Below are 26,521 nucleotides of genomic sequence, written 5' to 3' on the forward strand. Positions count from 1 at the left end.
CGGGCCGGCGCGGGGGCCGGCGCCGGAGACCCGCAGCTCGTGGCCATGATCGTGAACCACCTCAAGAGCCAGGGGCTCTTCGACCAGTTCCGCAGGGACTGCCTGGCCGACGTGGACACCAAGGTTCGGGGCGCGCGGGGGCTGCAGGGTGTGCGGGCGACGGGGAGGACCCCGAGGGCCGTCTTCTTGGGCACTCTCCCGCATTCGTCCATCGGCAGGCTGCGCTTTGACTTCCCCAGCTGGGGCTCCTCCTGAGCGCGCCTCTCCCCAGGTTCGCTGTGCCGCCGCTTCCTCTTTGAGCGGCTGCTGGGCACCAGCCGCTGTGCAAGGCTTGGTGCGTTCATTCATTCGCCGATCCTTTCGTTCGTTTAACCGTCTAATGTTAATCGCCTTCTACGTGCAGGCACTGCTTACGCGCGTGGAATATAGTGGTGAACAACACTAAATCATTGTTCTCAGGGAGACTAGTCTGAAACACTAACGCTTACAGGGCTTTCATCTCGGATAATTTTTTTTCGCGTCTCACTTTGTATCCAAGTTATTTTTGCGTTCTCTCTTGAAGATTTCTGGGCGGTAAGAGTCATGTCTTTGTCCTTTGGAAAAAATTTTAAGTGATAATGAATCAACTTATTTGCAGTGTGCCTTGCTGGACACTGGGGGGGGTTCAAAGATAAGGAGGCAGACCTGGACAGCGAAAAGGTGGCTTAGGGAGATCGGGACTCTTGTTTCCACCAATGACTGCCTGATTAAGGTAGGTCAGGTCAAGTCATTTCTCTGAAGTGACAAGGGTGAAAGGAGAGGCGACGGCAGGTATTAAAGGGGAAAAAGGACAGGAAAGAAGGGTGAATTCTGGAGAATAACGGGAAGAGGGGGAAAGGTCAGCAAAGTGCTTCCTTGCATGCAAAGAGTTAGGGGCTGGAAGGGGAAAGATTTTGTACCAAATGTCAGAGTGAAAGGGGTGATAGCAGGAATGGATACACTTAGCTGGTTCTGCAAAGAATGAGCAGAGACCACCAGGAAAGAGCAATCAGTGAGACAGTTGGAAAACGGAGTCTGGAATTATGGAAAATCTTGAAGGAAATAATTGGAAAATTGGGGGGTTGGGCTCCATCTGGTTGGGTCCATCAGATTGGAGTTTTGATGGAGTGAGGGTTTTCCCAGCACATTCAGCTTTTTTGAGGAACCTCATTTCTTCAGAAAGGGGTGTTTGCAGCTTCCACAGATTCTTCCTTGTGACTCAGAGTTCACCAGGATTTGATGAGAACTGCACACAATTCGGCTGTCTCCTCTGGGAAGACCCTCTGGACAATCTGGGAACATCTTCTCTTATAAGGACTCTGGTCCACCTTGTAGACCAGGAGTAGAATGCACCTGATCACAGTGTTGGGGTTTTTACACCACAGAGAATTCAGTATACTTGGGAATGTTTTTCTATGTAGGAAGTCTATCGTTTCCTCACTTTGTTTTGGGAAATATGCACAGCCATCATTTTGAAAATAATCCCTATTGCCCTCTTTTTTTTTTCCAATGGGAGATTAGACAAATCCAGGTAGATGTTACCCAAACAAAGCTGGTTATTTGTATCCAGCAAGTAGAGATCTCACTTTACTGTTCTCAGAAACTTACTGATCTGTGTGTTACCCTTGTGTACCCACATTGGAAACTTAAATATGCTCAAGGAGGCACTACAATATCTAAGGCTCACCTTTTTCTTCCCCACTAAATGTTATTGTTGCGTGTCAGTAATGTCCCTGCCAGATCCTCTCAGAGTGGAGTCTGAACACCTTTATTGGGGGGAAGGAAGGAAGCACAGTTGCTTGACAATCTAATGAAGCTAGGACTGTCTCCCAAGAAAAACGCACATATACATATTAAAATGCAGTTTTTATAATTCAGAAATGGTCGACTATAGGCAATTACATGTGGCTCAACCTTATGCATAGTTTCAAGGAGTTCAGCCGCCCCAGAATAAGTTCCCCTGTTTTAATGTTTGAAACTGGAGAAGAGTAGAACTGAAATGATACCCCTTCCCTGGCGGAAGAGGATGCCTGGGAATGGTGGAAATTCTTTCCTCACCCCTCATGTCCTTTCTCTCTCTTTCTTCACTTCTAATGCCTGTCCCCCTCTCTTTTTCTCTTGTCTTTCTGCCTCTGTGCCTGCTGTTTCTGGTTATCTTGCTTCTCTCCCCTGTGACTGCCTCCCTCTTCCTCTTCCTTAGCTTTACAAACAATTATGTAGATTTTAATTTAATTCAAAGTATTTACTCTTATTTTATAGCATTTTATACTCCCTTCTCTTATTAAAAAAAAAAAGACTTAAGTTTGAAAGTCTCAGAAAACATACAGAAGCCAAGGTTTTCTTTGGTACAGCTTACCATCCTCCCAGTGTGATGAGGGACTGGCGTAGACCCTGAGATCCCCTCATGCAGAGAAGCATCACTTTAATAGAACTGTTGAGTCTCAGGTGTGAGACCGCCTTATAGTTGAGACCACTTATGGTGTGGTGCTTTTGATCATTGAACCCTGAAGGCTGACCTGCCTTGTGTCAAACTCTAACCTGCAGGATATACTCTATACGATTGTCAGTCACATGCATATTTAAGAGTCAAGACATTCGATACCTATCAGGTGCTTTCCAAGAGCAAAACTGTCATCCAGCCCAGTGTGTTTAAAGCAAGATGAGGAGTACCAAAGTCTGCCGCCGCTCCAGAGGACCATAAAACCCTCCAGACTGTCCTGGGGTCATTGATGGTCCTTAACCAAGACAGGGATCTGACCATAGCAGACCAAATCAGCCCTCCTACCCAAAGACATGCCAAGATCTAACTAAAGCTGAGGCTCCTCGGTGGTAGATTACTAGTTGCCAGATCCCTGGAGCAAACCGAGAGGTTACAAAGCTGTTCTGACCCTTTTGCTCTGTGGTCACCCTGGAGAGTAAAGAGAGGGAAGATCAAGAGAGGCCCATCATTCTGTCCCAGGTAGGGAGCTCACCAGCCAAATAAATGTGACACCTTTCTCCCCAGGTAATAAAGGCCAGCTTTTGGATACTTTCTCAGTTACAAGTGGTTCCTGGTCACTGTGATTATTGCCTGTCTTTTTCTTTTTAGATTTGAAAGGAATATCAAAAACAGAGCATATAAATTTATTCAGCCAACAAATATTTATTATGTACCAGGCACTGTGTTAGGTGCCAGGATAACAGCAGTGAATGAAACGTCCCTGCTGTTACGGAACTTGCATCCCAGCAGAAAGAAACAGGCAGGAAATAATGTGTAATAGGTTCTATGGAAGAAATAAAGCAGGGTGAGGATGGGAAGGGTTGTTGATTTTTTTTCAGTAAGCAGTCCTAGGAAGATTTCAGTAAGGTAAGACTTGAGCCATCACTGAAGGAACTGAAGAAGCCATCCAGCTCTGTGGGGCTGAGGACTCTCAGTAGAGACGGTTGCCAGTCTGGAAGGCCTGAGGCAGAACCTGGTGAGGGGGAAAGTGATAGAAGGTAAGATAGGAATGGCCCTCCTGCCCTGCTTCACAGATCTGACAGGCCTTGGAAGACATTGTAAGAATTGGGCTTTCATTGGAGGGGAGAAGCCACTGGCAAGTTTTGAGCCTAAGGGCATGATCCAACTTCCATGTTAGATGGGTTGGCTTTAGGTAATTATTAGCAGTGTCCCCTTCAGTCCTGATGTGGTTTGGTTAATAAATTATATGATTACCCTAATTTTGGAAGATTTACCCTAACTGCTCTATGAAAAATAGACTTCAGTTGGTCAGGAGTAGAAGGAGGGAGATAGTGGCAAATCTAGACTGGAGATGAGGAGTGCGTTGGACCAGAGCGGTAGTGAAGAGGGTGGGACTGGCCAGATTCCAAGTGTATTTTAATGCTAATGCTGACAGAATTTGCCTGACAGTGTGAAGCTGGGGAGAGTCAAGGATGACTCCGAGAGGCTTTCCACCAGAGCACTGGAAAGGAAAAGAGAAGAGTGAGCTTCTCAGAGGAACCCTGGAATCCAAAATACTGCTGGAGTACTAGGCTTTTTACTGGAAGGAGAATGTGGCAACAGGGAGAATGACCTGTTGTTCAAATTGGAACTTGCTATGGCGCCGCTAGAGGGCTAAATACACTGTGATTGAGACCAGTGATTCCAAGATTTGGGGATACTGTAGAGAATTATGTTTTAGAATCACGGGGGGGGGATTAGTTTTAGTTTACATTGATTTTGGGTAAATGGGGGGGGTGTGAGAAATGATTGTGAGTGTTTCTTGTAGGATAGAAAATAGATATCAGCAAAAGTCTGGACATTGGGAGGGATGAGTGGACCTCACACATCATCTGTGCTGGAGATAGTTATCTAGCCATCTCATCTAAAACTGCTTTTTAATGGCTTATCTGCCTAGCAGTGTGATAAGTTATGTGAAAGCAAAGATTAAGGGAGTAGGAGGAACAGACTTCCATTCAGTGGAGAGATAAACCCCCCCCCCAATACAGTACAGTGCAAGAAATGTTGGGAAAGTGTTATACATAGAAGGAACATGGGGAAGGCCAGGGGAGCCTACTATGGGTGTCAGGATGACATCACAGAGCTCCCCCTTGAGCTCTGAAGGTGAGAAGTTTGCCAAATGGAAAACAGAGGAAATGGTAAGGACAGAAGATTGAAAGGCATGAGAACTCATTGCTGGAGTGTAAGCTTTGAAGGGTAAAGAGAGCAGCAGATGGCAGAAGGTGAAGCTGTACAGTGTCGCTGAAAGTCATTCAGGGATGCTCAAACTCAGCTACATTAAAAGCCACATGTAAAATAGAACATGAGTTGGGGGGGCAGCCTCTAGGAATGGAGTGTCCAGCCCTCCTGGGGTGGTCAGACACTCCTAGGCAGTGTCCTTTTAAGAAGTGACGTAATCTGTGTCCTCTCTCCTGCTTCCCTTACCTTAGGGGTTCTCAGCCTCAGCACTGTTGACATTTTGAGCTGGGTAGTTGTTCTTTGTTGTTCTGGGTTCCCCTCTGCACTCTAGCAGCATCCCTCCCCTCTACCCACAAGTTGCCAGTAGCAGCTCCCTGAGTCGTGACAACCAAAAATGTCTCCAGACATCATCTAATGTCCCCTGGGGTGGGAGTGTAGGGCAAAATTGCTCCCAGTTGAGAACCATTCCTTTACATCAAATTTAATGCCCAGTTCTAGTGTTGCCCCTTTGTAACTTCTCCTAGTTCCATGCCTATCAGCCCATTTCTATCACCCCAATACAGACCTTCAACGCTGGAGTTACTGCATCCTTTCCTAAGTGTATTTTGTGTCTCTTTATACATCGTCTGTGCTGGAGATAGTTATCTAACTATAGACAGATAGTTATCTATCACTGTCGGAAGTTTAATCATCAGAAAACTCAGCTATCACATATCACTCTGCTCATGTGCAGTGGGTTCCTGTTCTCAACCCCATAATCCCAGACTTCTTATATGGGTACCCAAAGCCCTCCGGCCCCCAGCCACAAGCTGTCTGCAACCTCATATCCCTGCTTTTTTATATTCTTTTATTCAAACAAACTGGATGCCCCCAAATGCTCCTGCCCGCACATTTTCTCAGTCATTGCTCTTTGCTTCTGTTGTTGGCTATATGTGCAAGGCCCACCTTTCTGATCGCCAGCTGCGTTGGGGAACCTTGAAGGTCCAACTCAAATGCCCTGATATCAGCAGAGACATCTTCCTCTGCTCCTCTCCCTTTCCTTGCTCCAAATCATCTAACACTAATAATTTATTTGTGTCTTATTTTCTAGTCCCTTTTCTACAAATAAGAGTTATGTCTTTCTTCTTTGTGTTCCTCCCATCTCCAAATATCGTGTCTGAGGCTTAAAAATAAGCAGTATTTGAATGTCTAAGTTATCCTGAACAGCATGGTCATAAGCTGAGAAATTTAGTTGCCACATTGATACTGTAATCTAAACCACATTGACACTGTTAAAGATACTCAAATCCCTGAGGCTATAAATATTGATATTGTATAACATTGGAGATTTTTAACATTTGTGTGGTTTTCTTTTTTCCTCTCTAGCCTGCCTATCAGAACCTGAGGCAACGGGTTGACAACTTTGTTGCGAACCACTTGGCAACTCATACATGGAGTCCCCACCTCAATAAGAACCAGCTAAGAAACAATATTAGGCAGCAAGTGCTCAAGTAAGTCTCAGCAGCCCGTGTGCTGTGTGGAAGGCAGAGGTGTTACATGGAAGTCTGATGTTTTGTCAGATTTGGTTGGCCGCTTCACGTGATGTGGTGTAATTCTAGGGCGGGCTCTAATCACTGCACATTTACCCATATATTGTAGCAGTCTGATTTCTCCTGTAGACCTGGGGAACTACCTGAAGGAGGAGGATGACTGTGACTTAACAAAACCAAACCAAACCCTAGGGTAGAATACTAATAGGTAGTAAGTGCCAGAATATCCTGTACTGTTCATTCACAACTGTTTCCTTGAACTACAAGATCAGGCTTTTTATTCCTTTTTGACAAATAAAAAGACATTCTAGATCACTGCAGTTAAAATAATTGCCTCTGAATTGAGGCCGTGTCTTGTATCTTCTAATACAGCCCCCCCCCTTTTTTGCACTTGACTGTGACTTTTAACTCTGCTTTTTAGTGATGAGATGGCCAAAAAAAGAAGGAAAGTGTATTTGGACCTGTCAGAGCCAATTTTGGGTAAACGTAAGATAAAGAGAATGAGAAGAGTTAGAATGTTTAGAGGGACCTTAAAAGAAAGAAAGTGTTCCCAAAAAAACAGATTTACAATGCTATCTTGTTCTTGAATATAAATATTTGCCAAGACAAGAAGACCTGGACCCTGTATCTCTGCTTCACCCTCCCCGCCGAAGGGGTGACCAAGTTATTTAAAGAGTGCCTAGTCTTCCTCTCTTGATAAATATTTACGTTCAAGCTCATCTTGTAGGATGAAACGTGACTTTTAAACTGTGAAACAAATCCATCTTCTACCTGCCACCTTCTCATACCCTCTTGTCCTGTGGGAAACTCGCAAGCCTAATAGTGTGCGTACTCCATTGATAGTTCTGCCTGCAGGAAGCCCCACAGGCAGAACTTCCGCCCTGACTCAAAGACCCGTGTAGCCCCAGGTAATACTGGAAACCAGGAGTCTGGGGGCTCAGACTGTCTCCTACCCCAGAAGAGAAGAGGGAAATTTAGCAATTGCTTTGTTGTCTACATTTTGGAGGAAGTTTGAGGAACCTGTAAAAGAGCCCAGGACAGAGCAAAAGATGCCAGGGAGGTCTGCATAGTAAGAGCTGATGGGAAAAGTCAGCCTTTCCTGAAAACCTGAGGCAGCAGAGGTTTGCTGGGTGCGGGCCTGGGGGGAGCTCACCTCCAGGCTTCTGGGAGAAGAGTCACCACAATGAGGAGGGTGGGGGACAAGCCTACTGACAATGTCAGGGGCACACCACCGACTTCTCCAGAGTACTCCTGATTACTGAGGGCCTTCACCCTTTCCACAAATGATTACATTGCTTTAAAAACATAGAGAACATAGAGTTTTTTGTGGGGTTGGGAGGGGAGGTGCTTTTTTTCGCATGTTGAGAGACTGAGTGGAAGGCAGATTTCCTGGTGTTGCGTTTACTCCTTAGCATACAAAACCTAGAAAGGAAGGAAGCGGTCATTTACTCTCTTCTTGCCCCTGTGAAATCAAGCATTTACAATTCTCAGGGCACCAATATAAGACATTTTCACAGAAATCTTGTTTGGTGAGGGGTTGCTGTACCCCATCGGTAAGGGGTTCCCGTGACTACTGGCGGTTACTGCTGCAGCATGGGGGATGGGGAGTGGCGTCTAGAGACATTTTAGAACAGGGGAAACAGGTGTCCCTTGGATAATTCAGTCATTGCTGTTCTTGGGACATCTGTAAATTTTCTTCTAGCTGTGTTATTTTAAATAAAATATTCTCATTTAAATTCCATTAGTAAAGTTAGATGTTACTGATTGTAACATTTTCAGGCTTCCTTAAAGAGAGACTACAGTATTTAGTTACTATCGTAGGGAGGGACTAGCCCCTATAAATACAGTTTCAAACGTTTTTTCATACAAAGACATTGAGAAATACTCAATTGACCATTAGCTCGAACCATCTCCAATTGCCATTTTTGTAGAACAAAAACCGGCTAATACCAGCAATTTTGAATTGATGAATTTAATCATTGATATTCTGACTCAGTACTCAGTAGTATTCTTGTGTGCATTCATTTGAACAACAAATCTAAAATGCTAGATAGCTCTAAATGATGATCTTAACGGAACAATTTAAAAGGAAGACAAGGAAGTAGCTTTAATCAGGAAAATACTACCTGCTGGCATTTTGGCCTTGCCCTTGGATGGATACAGGGCTGTGGCTTCTCTGGTGAGGCAGCTGTGAGCACACCGCGCTCAAGTAAGCCCACTGAGAGCGGTGTGGTCCTAGCATTGGCCTTCGCTTTAAGATCAGAGCTGACCTCAGTGGGGGACTAGACTGAAGTAGACGAGGACCCAGAAAAAGGCAGAGAAAGAGGCCGCAGCAGTAATTTTAGGGTGGTGGATTTTATTTTGTATGTAATGCCTTTATATTGTGCCTTCAAACATTTTTAAGATTACTTGTCCTTTTCTTTTCCACCTGCTACATTTTGAAGGCACTTCTAAGATGTAACAATGTTTGCAGGATTTGCATTTTTTTTTTTTAATCTTAGAACTTTAAAAAGCAGGTTACCTACTTTGTGCGGTGTTGACTCATTTTTCCCTATGGCCCACATAAGTAGAATTATAGTATCCAAGGCTGCAAGGTGCCTCAGCAAATGGAAATCAAATCCATCCTCTACTCCAGACTGAGCTGCACTCAAAAATAGCATTGTAATGTAAAAGCAGGAACGCCTCCCCCGTCCTGCGGAGAGAGCCTGAGGCCTGGAAGCTGGAAGGGACCAGCACCCTGCTCTTGCAGCACTATCCAGGGACCTTTGGCTCCGTGGGTGGTTTGTTTTGTTTTGTTTTAGGAAGAAACAAGTTTCAGGTACATTTCTTAAAATCCTTGTCCTCTTATTTTGCTCACACTTTTGTGATTTTCCACACATTTCAGACTTTGTTGCCCCCTTTGCTCCCTTGTCTCTTGTGTGTATTTCTCTAAGCTCTTTCTTCCTCTTTACTTCTGTGGAAATCAAGGCTCAGTGCAAATGTCGTCTCTTTGTGAAGCATTCCCAAATTATCTTAAGCATATCTAATAACTCTTTATTCCACTTTTCCCCTACAGTAGATGGTGTGTTATAGTGCCTGCCATCTGGTATTTTAATTGTTTGTCTCTGTTTCTCCTGCCAGCTGGGGACCAGGTCTGATTGTAATGGACCAGTGAACAGCATGGTGCCTGCTATGGAGAAGACAGTAACATAATTGTTGAATGAATAAATCACCAGGTTTTATAGCAGGAAGATAATAAAAAGAAAGCCAGAAGTCTTAAGTTTTGTTTTTGTTTTTCTAAAGGTTCTTCTTTCTTTTTTTCTCTTTTTTTGTAAGTTTAATGAAATTACACTCTGTATGTGTTCTTCAGTTTTTCTGGGGAGCCTAATACTTATAAAAGGCTTACATTTTTCTGTTTAAAAAATCATTTATTCCCGTATGCCCTGCCAAGTTGGAGTAAGGTACACATTACCTGTAAGTGTGGGCTCTAGGTAGTGTATTGTGTCCAGTTTTAAGGGTGTTTTGTTTTTGTTTTGTCTGCTTTAGTATTTCCACTAGTGATACCAGTGGTAAAAAGTATACCAACTTTCTTGTAATGTGGTATTTCCCACTGCCTATTCTTTCCATATTTTGAGATGAGTGGATTGGGGCAATTTAAGCTTAAACATATATGTAATAGATACAGTTTTACTTAAAAGTAATTAATGCAAATAATATGAAATTGTTTTTTACCTTTCTGTAAAAATTATCTTGTGTTTCAGATCAGGAATGTTGGAGTCTGGTATTGACCGAATTATTTCTCAGGTTGTGGATCCAAAGATCAACCACACATTCAGACCTCAAGTGGAGAAAGCTGTGCATGAGTTTTTGGCCACACTAAATCACAAAGAGGAAGCAAGTGGCAGCACAGCCCCGGATGATGAGAAACCAGACTCTTCCGTCATTACACAAGGTGCCTTGCTTTTACTCTTGGTCAGTTCCATTGCTTTGCTTCTTGAACTGAGTATCAAGTTAGGGATATGTAGTTCCTTAAAGCATCTCTGTCCATGGCTACTCTAGTGAAATTATATTTATTTTAAATATCACCTATATTCCTCAACTGATAGAACATTTCTTTCTTTATATTAATGCAAAATAATAGACATTTTACTAATGTATTGGGTGTGTTTGTGTATGTGTGTGTTTCAATAGAGGGAATAACTAAAATAAAGAGAATTAGACTTCTCAGATTTGCATGGTGGCTTTCCTATGATTCAGTATTAGAACAGAAGAGAATTTAGAAGGTGCTAGGTATTAGCACTGGTATCCAAAAGTCTAAAGGAATATGAATGGTCCATACAGCATAGGTGTCTTATGACGATGACTGTGGCTTGTAGCGTTGATTCAGCAGAGGGGGTTACCGTCTGCATAAATATTTTCTTCCTTTTTTTTTTTTTAAGATTTATTTATTTTAAACAGGGAGTGCACATGCATGAGCACAGGGAGAGGCAGAGGGAGAGGGAGAGAATCCTCAAGCAGACTCCCCGCCAAGTGCAGAGCCCCACGCAGGGCTCAATCCCAGGACCCTGAGATCATGACCTGAGCCAAAATCAAGAGTCAGCCACTCAACCGACTGAGCCACCCAGGCACCCCTGCATAAATTTTTTCTAACATTTGTCTTTCCCTCGAAGGTGTCCCAGCTCCTGGACCCAGCACTAATGTAGCCAATGATGCCATGTCAATCTTGGAAACCATAACTTCTCTTAACCAAGAAGCCAGTGCAGCCAGGGCTTCAACAGAAACTTCAAATGCCAAGACCAGTGAGAGAGTATCCAAAAAACTCCCTTCTCAGCCAAGCACTGACGCTAGTACTGAGAAAGAGAGAACTTCAGAGGACATAGCCGATAAAGAAAAATCTATACCCGACTCTGCAGGGGAGGGACAGGAGACAAGCCCTAAGTCTGAAGAATTTACTGATATCCCTTGTCCAGTTGAAGAAATTAAAAATCATACAAAAGAAAGCAGTAGTTCAGTTCTGCTAAATAAGGATGTTCAACAGGAAAGCAGCGACCAAAAAAACAAATCAACAGACAAAGGTGAAAAGAAGCCAGAGAGCAATGACAAAGGAGAAAGAAAGAAAGATAAGAAGGAAAAGACTGAAAAGAAATTTGATCACTCAAAAAGGAGTGAGGACCTACAAAAAGTGAAAGAGGAAAAGCAGGCAAAGGAAAAAGAAGTAGAATGTTCAAAACTCCCTTCAGAAAAGAACAGTAATAAAGCTAAAGCCGTTGAAGGGACAAAAGAAGGTATATAAAAACTTGCGAAATCTGCAACTGTGTACACATCAGAAAATGTCCATGGGAGGGAAGGGGGTCAAATCTGCTTTCAGATTTTAATAACTTTATTTGATACTCATATCCCCTTTGCTAAAAAATGAATAAACATTTGTATATCTTCTATGCCAATGTACCAACTCACAAGGTAAATGAAGAGAGAAGCTATGAACCTTATAATTTAACTTGTAGTTTGTGCACGTACATTATTCCAGGCAACTTAATTCATAGTTGTATATCCTAATCTTTAAAATATTAGTAAATATTTCACTTTCTTAACATTTGCTTTTGTGTATGTCATTTACATTATAAATTAGTAGTTATTTTTACAGAATACTAGTTTGCCTTTGTATTTTCTTCAAATAGCTCTACCTTGATACTGATTACAAATGATGAGAGATTTTTTTTTTTTGAGAGGTTTTTATTCCTAAAGTTGAAGATCTTTGACATGTACTTAATGTAGAAAATTATAAATGTAATTTAGGAATTGGGTGCTGAATATGTTCGTGTAACAACATGATTTATCTTCGTGTTTTATTTCCTTCTTGAAGATTGCTCTTTGATAGATTCTGATGTGGATGGACTTACGGACATCACAGTTAGCTCTGTCCATACCAGTGACCTTTCCTCTTTTGAAGAAGACACCGAGGAGGAAGTTGTAATGTCTGATAGCATGGAAGAAGGAGAGATTACATCAGATGGTAAAACATTTTACTTAATAATGGCTCTGTAAGCTTCCCGCCAAGCATTATTTGTATATTCAGATGGCTATGTCGTGAAAGACAGTGTGGTATAGTGGCAAGGGCATGGGACTTTGTAGTTGGAAGATTTGTTTCTGAGTCCCAGCTCCAAGGTTGTCTGTCTGAGCAAGCTTGGTAAGTTACTCAACAGGCCTTGGTTCTCCATCTTTTAACTCCATTCCTCAGGTTTATTAGAAGGTGTAGATGAAACAGGGTATATGAAGGTGCCGTATGTGTGGGTCTGTGTATCCGTGGATTTGTATGGGTGATGTTGAGGGAGCACAGTCCACAAGACTTCCCTTACTTCTGACACCAGTTGCAAATTTGGGGTCCCCAAGCCCACCCTTAGGTTTGATAATTCTCTAGAAGGACTCACAGAACTCACTGAAAGCTTTAAAATTTATGGTTATGGTTTATTACTACAGCTGAGGGACACCCATTAAAATCAGCCAAGGGAACAGGCGCATAGGCCGGAGTCCAAGGAAGTTCCAAACCTGGAGCTTCCAGTTGGCCTTTTCCTGTGGAGTCATGGAGAGCATTACTTTCCTGCCATTGATGTCAGACAGTATATATGGCTAATTGCCAACCAGGAAAGCTCACATAAGCCTCGATATCCAAAGTTTTTGTAGGGGCTCCATCATGTAAACACAGTGTTTGATCTCAGTCCCCAGCCCCTCTGAAGGTCAGGCTGGACCCACGGCCCACATCTCCCAACCCAGATCATACTGTGAGATGATTTAGCTTGACCCAAGACCCCCAGGCAAACGAACACCTGTCCGACATCCCAGAGGCTTAGAGATTACCTCTCGGAAGCTAGACCACAGTCTTGCTTTTTTCCAGAGCAAGACCGTACTTCTCTTTACAGTTTGTTTTTCAGCTAACCCTTATTAAGCGCTTACTGTATTCCAGGCATTGTGTTAAGTTACCACACGGCTCTGTGTACTAGCTTCTGTAATCCTCACAACAACCCTGGGAAGTATGTCCAAGTGAGGAAACAAAGTCACCACGAGAAAGGCTCCAGTCCAGGGTCACGCAGCTGTTTAGCTCCAGTGCCAATTTCAAACCTGAGTCCGGGCTTCTAACCAACATTTTCTGCTGCTCTGTATCACATGATTAAGTTCTGCTTATGACTTTTTCTAAAAATCAAATATTTGCAACTACTTGTAAGTAGCATCTTGTAAATTTGCTGTTGGCTTTTGGATTTTCTAGAGAGAAAATCCTAGAGGAGAAAAAGTAGATGCTTAAAATTCCATGGATATATTTTTCAGTTTCTTGCATTTTTCATTCTTAGTAGCCCAAGGACGACCAGCTCAAAAAGCAACATCAGCACTAAACCACTTTTCGTACCTCCTCGTGAGGTCAGTTCTGTGGGCTTTACGTAGGATGAATGCCACTCATCCTGTGAGCACCCCACTTTCCGAAGCTAACTAAAATTCTCATTCTAGGTGCTTTTGTGGGGCTTTCCAAGTTTTTTTCCTGGACAGGACTAAGTTTTCTATGTATGAGATCCAAACAGTAAGAAGTGATTATTTTGAGAGTACTAAGTGGTAGGAAATGAAAACCTTGTTTACAAGTTTTCTCCTTGCTGTGTCATGGGGCAACATACCCATCTTCCTAGGGTAGAGGTTTTTTATTAATTATTTTTAAGATTTTACTTATTGATTTGAGAGAGAGAGCATGAGCAGGGAGGGGGAGGGGCAGAGGGAGAGAGAGAAGCAGACTCCCCGATGAGAAGGGAGCCCAATTCGGGGCTTAATCCCAGGACCCTGAGATCATGACCTGAGCCAAAGTCAGATGCTTAGCTGACTGAGCCACCCAGGCACCCCAAGGTAGAGGGGTTTTAGTATATACTTGGTGTAGGGCCAGTTATTGACTCTTGACTCTTGCATCATTTAAATCTCAAGTTAAAAAAAAGAATCTCAAGCCCACTTTAAAGTGTGGCTTCGAGTAAATTTATTCAGTTTTACAGTGGTAGAACATTCATGCCAAGTCCACTGACATACAAATGAGAATTAACTATTTGTCAAGGAACCATAACTGGCAATAAGATCTGGTTTTTCTTCACTTTCTTTATGTGTGAGAAGCTAATTGTAAGAAATAAATTAAGATGTGGATTATAGCCTTTAAAAATTTGTATTTCTGATTTGTTGTATACTGGTATTTCCCATTGGACCTACAAATACACTTTAACTACATGGTACTGTTTTTGCCTTGATGTTGGTCAAGCATAGTGTTGATTTTATTGGTCCTTCACAGAAGCACTCCTTGTTCTATTGGCTTTCTTCCAGATGAGGAGAAGAGCAAGCAGAACAAAACAAAAATTCAAACCAGTGATGCCAGTGAAGGAAAAGCAAAAAGTGTGCGGCACGCTTATGTTCACAAACCGTATCTTTACTCGAAGTATTACAGTGATTCTGACGATGAGCTCACTGTGGAACAGCGGCGCCAGTCGATTGTAAGTCACACTCGATCTGCTGCTGTTTTAACCTGTTCAGCTGGGTTGACAAACTTGGCTAGTCTGTGTGCAAGGTACTGGGCAGCACACCAGCCTGACAACATTGGTTCTGCCTTCAGGAACCTGTCATTTAGAGAGGCAGACCAGACGTAAACATGGGACATAGGTGTTTGTGTCATTATGATCAACAGGGAAAACTTAGTAATGAATGGTTCACAGTATGGACGCGTTTGAATCCAGTGTAGATCGAGCCATACAAAGAAGATGTACAGCCATCAATGTAATATGAAGAGGGGTGTGCAGTCTGCATATTTTCTGGTTACAAGATGTGTCCTTGGATTATTAATAGCTCCTTAAAGAAAAAAATTGCCACCTCATCGTATGGGTACATCGGTTTTAAGATGACTTACAGTTTTGGAAACATTAAAATATGGAATTGCACATCTTAGAATGAGGAAATATTATTACACAGAAAAATTATTCGAAGGAAGTAGAAATGCTAACAGATAGTGGCTTATCTCTTGAGAAACTTGCTTCTTCTGGAGCTATGCCTATACTTAGGGTTTTTGGCACTTTGAGACTGAATTCTGAGTGGGAAAGGGGTGGTGGGAGTACCCCACAATGACTGGATTCTTGGTTTTTTTAGATGGGAAGCCCCACATTGAATGTGGGAAGTCCCACATTCAAAACCTGGGTCCTGAGAGCGTAATCAGCAAGTTGTATTTGTTGTAGGACTAGCCTGTCTCTTATATCTACACAACTTTCTCCTTTAAGGATAACTTACAAATTACGGAGATTTGCCTGTGTATACTTGATGTTCATATATATTTTCACACCTATCTTTTTTTTTTTTTTGAGAGAGAGAGAGAGCAGTGGGGCAGGGGGCAGAGGGAGACAGCGAGAGAGAATCTTAAGCAGGCTTCATGCCCAGCGCAGAGCCCCACACGGGGCTCAGTCTCACAACCATGAGATCATGACCTGAGCCAAAATCAGGAGTCGGATACTTAACTGACTGAGCCACCCAGGTGACCCTCACAGCTCTCCTTTTAATTAAACTAACTGGTTTATTAAACCACCATTTCCCAAAATGATACCTTCCCATTCTTTTTAAACTAATGGCAGTCTGAAAGAGTAATGGAAAATTTTCACATCTGTCCCTTATTCTTCTGGTAGCTTCCAAATTGTGTAATGAATATGCACTTTTGTGAAGCCCATTATTTCATAAGATCATTTGAGGGCAAACATTCTTTTTCAGTGTTTTTGCTTTTTCTGATAGTCGGTCAGGATAATTGTGAATATTTTGTGGTTTTAGGCTAAAGAAAAAGAAGAGAGGCTTTTAAGAAGGCAAATTAATAGAGAGAAACTTGAAGAAAAACGAAAGCAGAAAGCTGAAAAGTCAAAGTCTTCGAAAGCTAAGAGTCAAGGTATAGGAGGTGTTAACTTTAATATTTTAAACTATCTTATATACTGCATTATTTTCTAGGTATTCATATTATGAGATGATTATAAAAACTATCTAAATTGCATCTCAAAAAACTGCTGTATTAAAAATTAATCTATTTTTAAATTTCCTTTTTAATCTGATGTGTTGGATCACTTTTTTAATTATATTTATGTGTCTAAACATTCTATCAGGTGCCAGCTTATACAACTCACATGTTAGCAATTTGTTTTCCAGTGATTGTGGAGTGAATTATCACTGGAAAATAAATTGTTAACCCATGAGTAATCAAGCCTTGCTGGTGATATTAGTAGAATTAATCAATGCCTTATGTTAACTAAAGTGTCAGATGTTTATCTGGAATATTTCATTGAACAAAACTGAACTTCTCTGGGCACCAATCCTGTGTAATATACAAAAAAACATACACACATATATATGCATTTGAAATAAAAAAGGTAAGACTCCTCCATCTAAAATATTTTTATTCCAGCACAACTTAAGGATATTAAAGCCATCTACCATTTTTACAGTGATAAGAAAATCTTAATGAAAAAGAAATATTACACTGTTTATAAATTCTGTTCTGAAATACAACTTATTGTTTCTTTCCTAGGCAAAAATAGTGTAGACTTAGAAGAATCATCAACTAAGAGTGTGGAACCTAAAACCCCCAGAATTAAAGAAGTCCTTAAAGAACGGAAAGTTTTAGAGAAAAAAGTAGCCTTAAGCAAAAAAAGAAAGAAAGATTCGAGGTACGTATTTTATCTGGCAGCATTCCCATTGTAACATTCCCCCAGCATGCTTTCAGAAGAGAGGCATCGACGGGGACGGTAAAGAGCTATACCTTGAACTTGTGTGTCATTATCACATGTTTATGAAAACCGTAGGGTTTCACTTCTCATAGCATAATTCATTGTGTTAATAACTGTATTTCAAAGTAGTGTATCTTAATCATTTTTGGTTGGGGGGGGTCCCCAGAACTTTTTCATAATCTGACAGTTTTGGACTCTCCCCAGAAAAATGCACATGCATAAACACAGTTGTTTCTAGAATTTCAGAGAGTTTCTGAACCCTCTAGAACAATCAAGAAGTGTCTCCACTGAGGACATTCAATAACCTCTTATTTACAATGACTGCATCCATTTTCCAGGTGTGCTAGGCATTCTCTTCAACAGCTCTCATGCATCTACCCATAAACCAGAGGGCTGAACCAAATTTTTACTTATCATTGCATTATCATAGTTAATTCTGTAAGAATTAGAAAGCTAAAGAGACTCTGAAAGTGGCTCTGAAGTCCTTGGAGCCATGGGCTATAATAAGCATGCAATTATGGACATTTGTCACAGACTTCAAGGTAGCTGAATCAGTCAATAATTTGCAGACTCAGTGAGAGGAGTCTGCTCTCTTTTCTTATTGTACCTCATTCCTTTTGATCTGAATAAATACAACTACCCTGTTTACTCAAAAGATGGTAAGACTTTCAAAATCTAATTGTAGCCCATAAAATATTCATCTTCAAGCAACAAATCAGGAATTTTTATTCAAGTATACTTTACTTCAGCACCAAGAGTAAGTCTGTGTCACATTCGGGATTATGTTTGCTTCTGTTGAATAAGATAGGAGTTAAATTGATGTATCATTTATGGATCAAGTGTTTATAATAAAGGGAAGCTAAGGTTTTGTTTTTTTTTTTTTTAACCTTCCTGAGAAATTCTTATATTTGATTCAAATAAAGTTCACGTATGACTCTTTCCTCCCACTCAGGGTTGTTGAAGAGAGTTCTAAAAAGAAACCGCAATCTGAAGAAGATTCCAAAGAAACTCTCAAGACAAGTGAGGTGTGTCTTAATTGATAAAACCCATTTTAAATGCTCTTTTGTTAGATACAGACCATTCAGTCCTTTGGAGTAACACTTAGAAATGCAATTTGATCTTTTGCAAGTTAAATAAAAAATCCCTCACCTTCAGCATTCTTGAACCCCCACCCTATTATGGCCTGAATTCCTCTTTTTTGACCAGTTGATTCATGTCCTCTTTTATCCAGGTAACAGCTACTTTTTTCTACTTTCCTTTCCCGCATTCCCCAGCCCCCTACCCCTATTTCTTATATTGGCAATAACAGAATTGCCAGTAATGATAATGAGAAAGAAAGGGAGGTGGGGAGGCACCTGGGTGGCTCAGTTGATTAAACATCTGCCTTTGGCTCGGGTCATGATCTTGGGGTCCTGGGATCAAGCCCCACATCGGGCTCCCTGCTCAGCGGGGAGTCTGCTTCTCCCTCTGCCCCTCCCCCTGCTCATTCTCCCTCCCTCTCTCTTTTTCAAATAAATAAATAAAATCTCTCTAAAAAGGGGGGGAGGGGGCTAAAATCCCTCTGCCATAGCAGACCATCCATTTCATTCTCTTGGATTCCTCATCCACAAATGAACAGAATTTTGTAGAGTGGATATAATCTTCCAAAATTATTTCCTAATAATTTCTAATTCTAATTAGCTTCTAATAAGCTTCTAGTTATAATATTTAATGATTACACAGTGTTGTATTGAATAGACATACCATAATTTTAGCATTTCCTTAGAGTTGAGCACTTAAATTACTTCTAAGATCTGATCAATTTAAATAGTAAAAATATGTTCAGTGAATACATTTCTTTCCCCTGTTTGGATTATTTTCTTGGGATAAACTTTTGTTTTCACTGGGTTTAAATCCTTATTTACCCTGTCATATTTATAATTCTGAGGCCAAACTTTTTTTCTTTTTTTTTTTTAGTAAGCTCCATACCCAACCTCGGGCTCGAACTCATGACCCTGAGATCAAGAGTTGCATGCTCTACCAACTGAGCCAGCCAGGCACCCCATACCCAAACTGTGTTAACGTTTCCAAGGGAAAACTAATAATTTAGTCATTATCATAGCCAATAAATAATCTTGATTTCTTTATTCAGAATTTAGAGGCATATTTATGAGTATATCCTGATGTTTTAATAGCATATTTTAAAATATTTAACTTTATTCTGTGCTGAATTTCTTTGAAAAATTATTTCATAATATTTTATTCACATTAATTTGTTGGAACTTACTGTAAAATTAGGTTGATAAAATCCCTGTTCTTTCTTTGATGAATTTAATTTTAAAGTGTTTTTTAGAATTTCGCCATGTCCTACTCCCCGAGTTAGTAGAATTGGATTAATCTTTGTGTTAAATTGTAAGAAGGTGGAGTGATTAACTGATCCAGAGACACAGAGATCTTTCTGAGAACTTCAGCCCATTATTGGAATAAGAGTAATTACAGGGGATAGTCAGTGAGACTATACTAAAGTGTGTTTGGTCAGCATTCATTCATTAATATTAATAATCTCACTGCCATACTGTGGGGCAGGGGGGAAGGATCAGATGTGCTGGTCCATCAGTGTCTTCCTTTGGATACATAAATATAGGCATGATTTATATGTGATATGGTTACTATTATGGTGAGTTATTGTGTGCATTTGAAACTTCCTAAGTAGAATGTCCTATAAGTAGCCTGGATTCATGAGGTTTCCATAAATAATTCAGGCTCCTAAGTTAAAATGTAGGAAACCTTTATTTCAGTATAAACTTTATAAATTGTCTTCATCAGTTATTATGCTTTGGGACTAAAAAGAACATCAGATTGTCATTCATGCAGCTTATATTTATTAAGGGCTACTGGGTATTATGAGCTTTAACAGCTTGGAGTTAAAGGCCTCCCAAGTGCATGGACAGGTCTCAGGAGAAATAACTAGTCTCTGCACAGACATCTGTGATGTAGTGGGAAGAGTCCTCAACAGAGAATGAAATCCTCTCACCTTGTTGCCTGGGTCTCAGGTTCTAGAGTCACGCTAAGCTTCAATTTACTGGTACATAAAATGAGGTCACCAGTACCTACCACAGGCTGCTGGCTGAGATTAAGTAACATGTGACACACGACTGCATTCAGTATATTCAGTGTACCCAAATGTTAAGTTTGAAAATAAAAATTGATTTTAGTATTGCTCATATTTTAACTTTTATTTTCTTACAGCATTGTGAAAAGGAAAAGGTGTCTTCTTCAAAGGATTTGAAGCATGTTCATGCAAAAAGTGAACCAAGTAAACCTGCCCGGAGACTTTCAGAGTCTTTGCATCCAGCTGATGAAAACAAAAATGATTCCAAAATAGAAAGAGAACATAAAAGACGCACATCTACCCCTGTTGTGGTGGAAGGGGCACAGGAAGAGCCTGATATGAGAGATGGGAAAAGGCAAGCAGAACGGTCAGAAATTGGCACAGAAGAGCCTCAGAAACAGAAAAGCACACTTAAAAATGAAAAACATCTAAAAAAAGATGATTCTGAAACACCACATGTGAAAAGCCTACCTAAGAAAGAGGCGAAATCCTCCAAAGAGAAGCCTGAAAAAGAGAAGACTCTGTCAGAAGACAAGTTGTCTACAAAACATAAATACAAAGGTGACTGTCTGCATAAAACAGGTGATGAGACTGAGCTTCACTCTTTGGAGAAAGGTTTAAAAGTGGATGAAAATATTCAGAAGCAAAGTCAACAAACAAAACTTTCTTCAGATGATAAAACTGAACGAAAAAGTAAACATAAAAATGAAAGGAAATTATCAATTTTAGGCAAAGATGGAAAGCCAGTCTCTGAATATATTATAAAAACAGATGAGAATGTTCGTAAAGAAAACAACAAAAAAGACAGGCACATATCAGCTGAGAAGACTAAGGCAGAGCACAAATCAAGAAGATCAAGTGATTCTAAAATTCAGAAAGACTCCCTGAGTTCCAAGCAACATGGAATTACAATACAGAGAAGAAGTGAAAGTTATTCAGAGGATAAGTGTGATACAGACTCAACTAATTTAGACAGTAATTCAAAACCAGAAGAGGTGGTTCACAAGGAGAAGCGAAGAACAAAGAGTTTTCTAGAAGAGAAACTTATGTTAAAGTCCAAACCAAAAAGTCAAGGCAAACAGTTAAAAGTAGCTGAAACGGAATTACAAGAAAGTATCCCAAAACAGGCGGCCACTCCAAAACCAGATAAGGAGAAGAACACTGAAGAGTTCGACCCAGATAGACAGCGAAAGTCTAAAGTTGAAGACAAACCTTCTGAAGAAGTTGGTGTTGAAGCTGTAATGGACAGTGCCGCTTCCTCAGCACATGGTACACAGAAGGATTCTAGTCACAGAACCAAGTTACCGTTAGCAAAGGAGAAGTACAAGGCTGACAAGGATTCAGGCTCCTCCAGACCCGAGAGAAAGTTATCAGATGGGCACAAAAGCAGAAGCTTAAAGCACGGTAGTAAGGAAGTGAAAAAGAAGGAAGAAAATAAATCAGACGACAAGGATGGTAAAGAAGTTGACAGTAATTATGAAAAAGCCAGAGGGAATAGTTCGGTTATGGAAAAGAAATTAAGTAGAAGGTTGTGTGAAAACCGAAGAGGAAGCTTATCCCAAGAAATGACCAAAGGAGAAGAAAAATCAGCAGCAAACTCCTTGAGCACTCCCAATAGTTCTTCTCTTCAGAAACCAAAAAAGAGTGGTGATCCCACTTTAATGCCTGAACAAGAGCCAATGGAAATTGATTCTGAGCCAGCTGTTGAAAATGTATTTGAAGTATCTAAAATCCAAGATGGCAGCAATAATAGTTCTCAGCAAGACATTGACTCTGAAAATGTTATGAAACAAAAAACCACTGTCATGGTTCAAAAGGATGAATTAAGAACTTCCACAATAGATTCAAAAACAGCAGCTCCAGCCTGTAGATCAGGACGTGGACCAGGAGTTGTTAGTAATTCTGAAAAGCACGCTGACCATAAGGGTGCCCTCACCAAGAAAGTTCATATCCAAAGTGCTGTGTCTAAACTGAACCCTGGGGAGAAAGAACCCATTCAACAGGGAACTCATGAAACAAATATAGACTCTGAAACTAGTCACAGACTCTTGTCTCGAGCCCCATCAGAAAATGATAGGGCACAAAAGAATGTGAAAAACATAGCCAGACCCACTGAACATGTTGCTCAAGGAGATGCTGGTCGTGAACATTCCCCAAATTTAGATCCTTCACCGTCCTTAAGTTCAGTAACTGTGACGCCTCAGAAACAATCTCGTGATGCAGATGTAAGTCCTTTGATTGACAAAAGGGCTGTTTTAGAAGGTGGCACAGCCAGCACCTCCCTTGTGGAGCGCTCTGATATTCCCAACCAAAGTTTGACCGTCAGGGAATCAGAAATCCTGAGGACAAGTGACAGCAAAGAAAGTGGGGCAGTTTCCACAGTAGATAAGCTGGCAAAAGGAAGCATGGATAGCAGAAGACACATACCAGAAGGTTTCCAGACCGCTGTGCTGCATACTAAACAAGGAAACGTAAATGTGCCTGTTGGTAGCAAGTTAACAGACATGAATACGGAAAATGAGAATGTTCACAAAGAAGGCGGCCTGATGGACATGGCCAGGAAAGAAAGTGACTTCAACACAGAGTCCAGTTCAAAGCAGACAACGAGAGCTGTACTAGAAAATGGCAAAAAGGATGGCATCACTGTTGACCCGGTGGTAGGCATGAGTACAGAAAAAGATGCTGAGACTGTTGAACTTAAATGTAGTAGTGGCCCCAGTGAAATGGAAAACATATCAATTGTGGTAGAAGGAAGGACGGAGAAGAGTGAGGTCGGCACCAGTGCTGGAAGTAACGCTGCTTCCTCAGTTTTACAGCAAAGGAGCGGAAAAACTGTTGATGCAACAGCCGGGTCTGGCAGAGCAGAAAAGACTTCTTTTGCCAGTAGTACTGCAGGAAAGGACAAAAGTGTTTCCCTAAACACAGTAAAGGCAGGGGATGCCACGACCACTTCCTCAGAAACAGGAGAGGGTGAGGTGGCTGTGCCCTGCACGAGCATTGAGGCAGATGAAGGCTTCATAACGGGTGCATGCTCTGGAAATAATCCTCTTCACACTGGGGCAGAAGCCAGCAAATGCACTGTTTTTGCTGCAGCTGAAGAAGGTGGAGGTGTTGTCACAGAAGGATTTGCTGAAAGTGAAACCTTCCTCACGAGCACCAAGGAGGGAGAGAGCGGAGAGTGTGCTATGGCTGAATCTGAAGAAAGGGCAGTAGACCCTGTGACTGCCCATGAAATTACAGCTGAAGACAACGTCAACAGTGGTGTGACAGAAGAGAAAGATGATGCTGTCACCAGTGCCGGCTCTGAAGAAAAATGTGATGGTTCTTCACGTAGAGAGTCAGAAATGGCTGAAGGAACGGTTACCTTTATTAGTGAGGTTGAAAGCGATGGTGCGGTGACAAGTGCCGGGACAGAAATAAGGGAAGGCTCCTTAAGCAGTGAAGAGGTGGATGGATTCCAGAGAAATCTGACGAGAATGGGCCCCAAAAAAGAAACTGAGGGGACTGTGACATGCACTGGAACAGAAAGGAGAAGCGCTACCTCTGTTATGTGCTCAGTGACAGGCGCCAAGCGACAGGAGGAGCACGTGGTTACAGGTGCAGCCGTGGCCCTAGTCAGTAATGACACGCCACCAGGGACCAGTGCCCCCCAGGAAGGAGACACTGCTGTGAATGACGGGGCAGAAGGCGAAAGTGCTGTCACCAGCACAGGGATAACAGAAGAAGATGGAGAGGGGCCAGCAAGCTGCACGGGTTCGGAAGATGGCAGCGAGGGCTTTGCTCTAAGTTCTGAATCAGAAGACAATGGAGAGAGTGCAATGGACAGTACAGTAGCCAAAGAAGCCACCAACGTTCCATCAGTCGCTGCTGGGCCATGTGACGATGAAGGAATTGTAACCAGCACCGGTGCAAAAGAGGAGGATGAGGAAGGTGAAGGGGTGGTGACCAGTACTGGAAGGGGAAATGAAATCGGGCACGCATCCACTTGCACTGGGACAGAGGAGGAGAGCGAAGGGGTGTCAATTTGTGGAAGTGCTGAAGAAGGTGATGGTCAGATCGGTACTGCAGCAGGGCACGTGGGAGCTGAGGCCGGAGCCACCGTCACCAATGCCAATGAGAGCAATGTTGACAGCATGAGTGGTGCCGAGAAGAGCATGAAACATATGGAGATCTGCTCCAGTGCAAAAGGGATCGTAGAAAGCAGTGTGACCAGTGCAGCGTCAGGGAAGGGTGAAGTGGCACCACTTCCCGGAGGTTGTGAGGGTCCCATGACTAGTGCAGCTTCAGGTCAGAGTGACAGTTTGCTCACCAGAAAAGAAAAAGTTGATGATACCACAATTTCCACTGGCTTGGTGGGGGGCAGTTATGAGGTACTTATGTCCAGGGCAGTCCCAGAATGTGAAGCTGGTCACACATCGCCCAGCGGAAAAGAAGATGAAGGTATCATCACCTCAGTGGACAATGAAGAATGTGATGGCCTTATGGCCACTATGGCTAGTGACAGTGTTACCAACCAGACTTGTTTATCTGGGAGTAAAAGTCCAGGCAAAGGCTTGATGATTTCCACCAGTACCACACATGACTACACTCAGTTAAGCACAGTTACGGGGGTGGAAGAAGGTCATTCAAGCGGGCTGAGAACCACAGAAAATATGGAAGGCACCAGAATAAAAATGGAGGAATTTGAGGCCCCCATGCCCAGTGCAGTGTCAGGAGATGAGAGCCAAGTCCCTGCTCTGAGAAATGAAGAGAAGGATGAGTGTGCCATGATTTCCACGAGCATAGGGGTGGAGTGCGAAGTGCCCATTTCCAGTGCCATGACCGTCACGTGTGCGGAAAGTCAGCAGCCCGTGGCCACCGTGGAAGAAAGCGCTCAGGGCCCCGGCTTGGTGAGCACCGACGATTTCGAGGGGCCCATGCCCAGCGCACCCACAGCAGTCGAGAGCCCTCTTGCATCAACCAGCAAGGAGGAGAAAGACGAGTGCGCGCTCATTTCCACCAGCATAGCCGAGGAGTGTGAGGCTTCCATTTCTGGCGTCCTCGCAGAAAGTGAACAGGCGCGACCCGCCACCGTCCTGGAAGAGAAAGACGGGAGCGCCATCATCTCCACCAGCTCAGGAGAAGATTGCGAGGGCCCCGTGTCCAGCGCCGCTCCTCGGGAGGACGTCCAGCCTTCGGCTGCGCGAGCAGAGGAGGTCAGCGACACCGCCATGATTTCCACGAGCACCTCCGAAGGCCGCGAGGCCGTCATGATGGGCGCTGTCCCACAGGACGATGAGCCGCCCGGCGCGCCAAGGATGGAGGACCCGAGCGACGCCGCCATCATCTCCACCAGCACCGCGGAGTGCGTGCTGGCGCCAGGCGGCCTCGACAGGCAGGAGGAGAACCCGCAGACTGCGAGCAATGCGGACGTGAAAGAGCACCGGTCGGCCGCCAGGATGAGCAAGGGCGAGGCCCCGAGGCCCAGCCTGATGGCCGTGAACAGCCGATCGTGCCCTGGGCCGCTGGTAGGGGGCAGAGCTGCGGGCCCCGAGGAGGGGCGCCACGGGGCGGCAGGCAGTGCGCCCTCTGCTGCGAGCGGCCAGCCAGGTGCTGCGCGAGCACCGGAGGAGGGGCGCGGCAAGGACCCTCCCCGCGAGTTGCCGCTGGCAGGGAAGAGACAGAGTGAGGGCGAATTGCGCCTCGTAAATGCGGCAGAGAGTGTGTGGCTGAGCTCTGTTCAGAGAGGACAGGGGAGTCGGGAGGCGGCTACCGCAGGGCACAGCACCTGTTGGGCAAGGAGGAGTGTGCGGAGGGGAGCGGACTCGCCCGAGGATCTGACGGGACCAGAGCAAACGGCCGGGCCGACGGCTGGGGACCCCTCCCTCGGGATCCGCTGCTTGCCCTCAGTAAGCCCCGGTGCTAAGAAAGCCGATGACCTGCCACCTGCCAGAGACGCTTCAGCAGAGCCGTCCTCCCCTGAGCAGTCCTGGCCCACGGCCCCCATGAACATCACCAGCGCTGAATGTATTAATGGCCGAGAATCCGAAATTGGCCCTTCCTACGTGCCAGTCCTTCCAGCTGCCCACGATCGAGCTCTATCGGCTCCAAACTATGAGCAGGGCTTGACTATAAAGAGTGATCACAATGGCAGACGGCTGGTTCAAGGGTCCAGTGAGAAAGCAGGAGATGGTAATTGCATGAGGAAACCATCCCAGGAGGAAGGAGACCTCAAGGTCACCGTTCCTCCTGAAGAAAATTCGCATGACATAGGTGAGAATCTCTCTAATTGCACATTTTAGCATTTTACAACGATGTTTCTTGTAGAATACATTGAAGAGTCTTCCAGAAGCTGATTTTGGTTCCCGAATGTCACAAAATAACTTCTCAAATGGGAAGGGTGAGCTTAGAAACGGGTAAAAACTGAAAACCTTAGACCTGTTTCTCGTGTGCCAGGAGAGCAGAGGCAAGAAGCTGGGAGACAGGAAGTCAGCTAGCCATGTGC

At 43.2% G+C, this 26,521-nt stretch overlaps 1 protein-coding gene across 1 annotated transcript in view; it reads left to right on the forward strand.

The window, feature by feature from the left end:
- BOD1L1 (biorientation of chromosomes in cell division 1 like 1) overlaps positions 1 to 26,521 on the forward strand; it is a 57,844-nt gene that overhangs the window by 428 nt on the left and 30,895 nt on the right. The window contains exons 2-11 of the mRNA XM_034670969.1: positions 1 to 123; positions 6,041 to 6,165; positions 9,945 to 10,135; positions 10,854 to 11,468; positions 12,047 to 12,196; positions 14,524 to 14,690; positions 16,003 to 16,114; positions 16,748 to 16,886; positions 17,899 to 17,971; positions 20,175 to 26,289. Coding sequence (XP_034526860.1) covers positions 1 to 123; positions 6,041 to 6,165; positions 9,945 to 10,135; positions 10,854 to 11,468; positions 12,047 to 12,196; positions 14,524 to 14,690; positions 16,003 to 16,114; positions 16,748 to 16,886; positions 17,899 to 17,971; positions 20,175 to 26,289 — 7,810 coding nt within the window. The remainder of the gene's footprint in view (positions 124 to 6,040; positions 6,166 to 9,944; positions 10,136 to 10,853; positions 11,469 to 12,046; positions 12,197 to 14,523; positions 14,691 to 16,002; positions 16,115 to 16,747; positions 16,887 to 17,898; positions 17,972 to 20,174; positions 26,290 to 26,521) is intronic.

This window comes from Ailuropoda melanoleuca, chromosome 11 (genome assembly GCF_002007445.2).
Source record: "Ailuropoda melanoleuca isolate Jingjing chromosome 11, ASM200744v2, whole genome shotgun sequence".
NCBI lineage: Eukaryota > Metazoa > Chordata > Mammalia > Carnivora > Ursidae > Ailuropoda > Ailuropoda melanoleuca.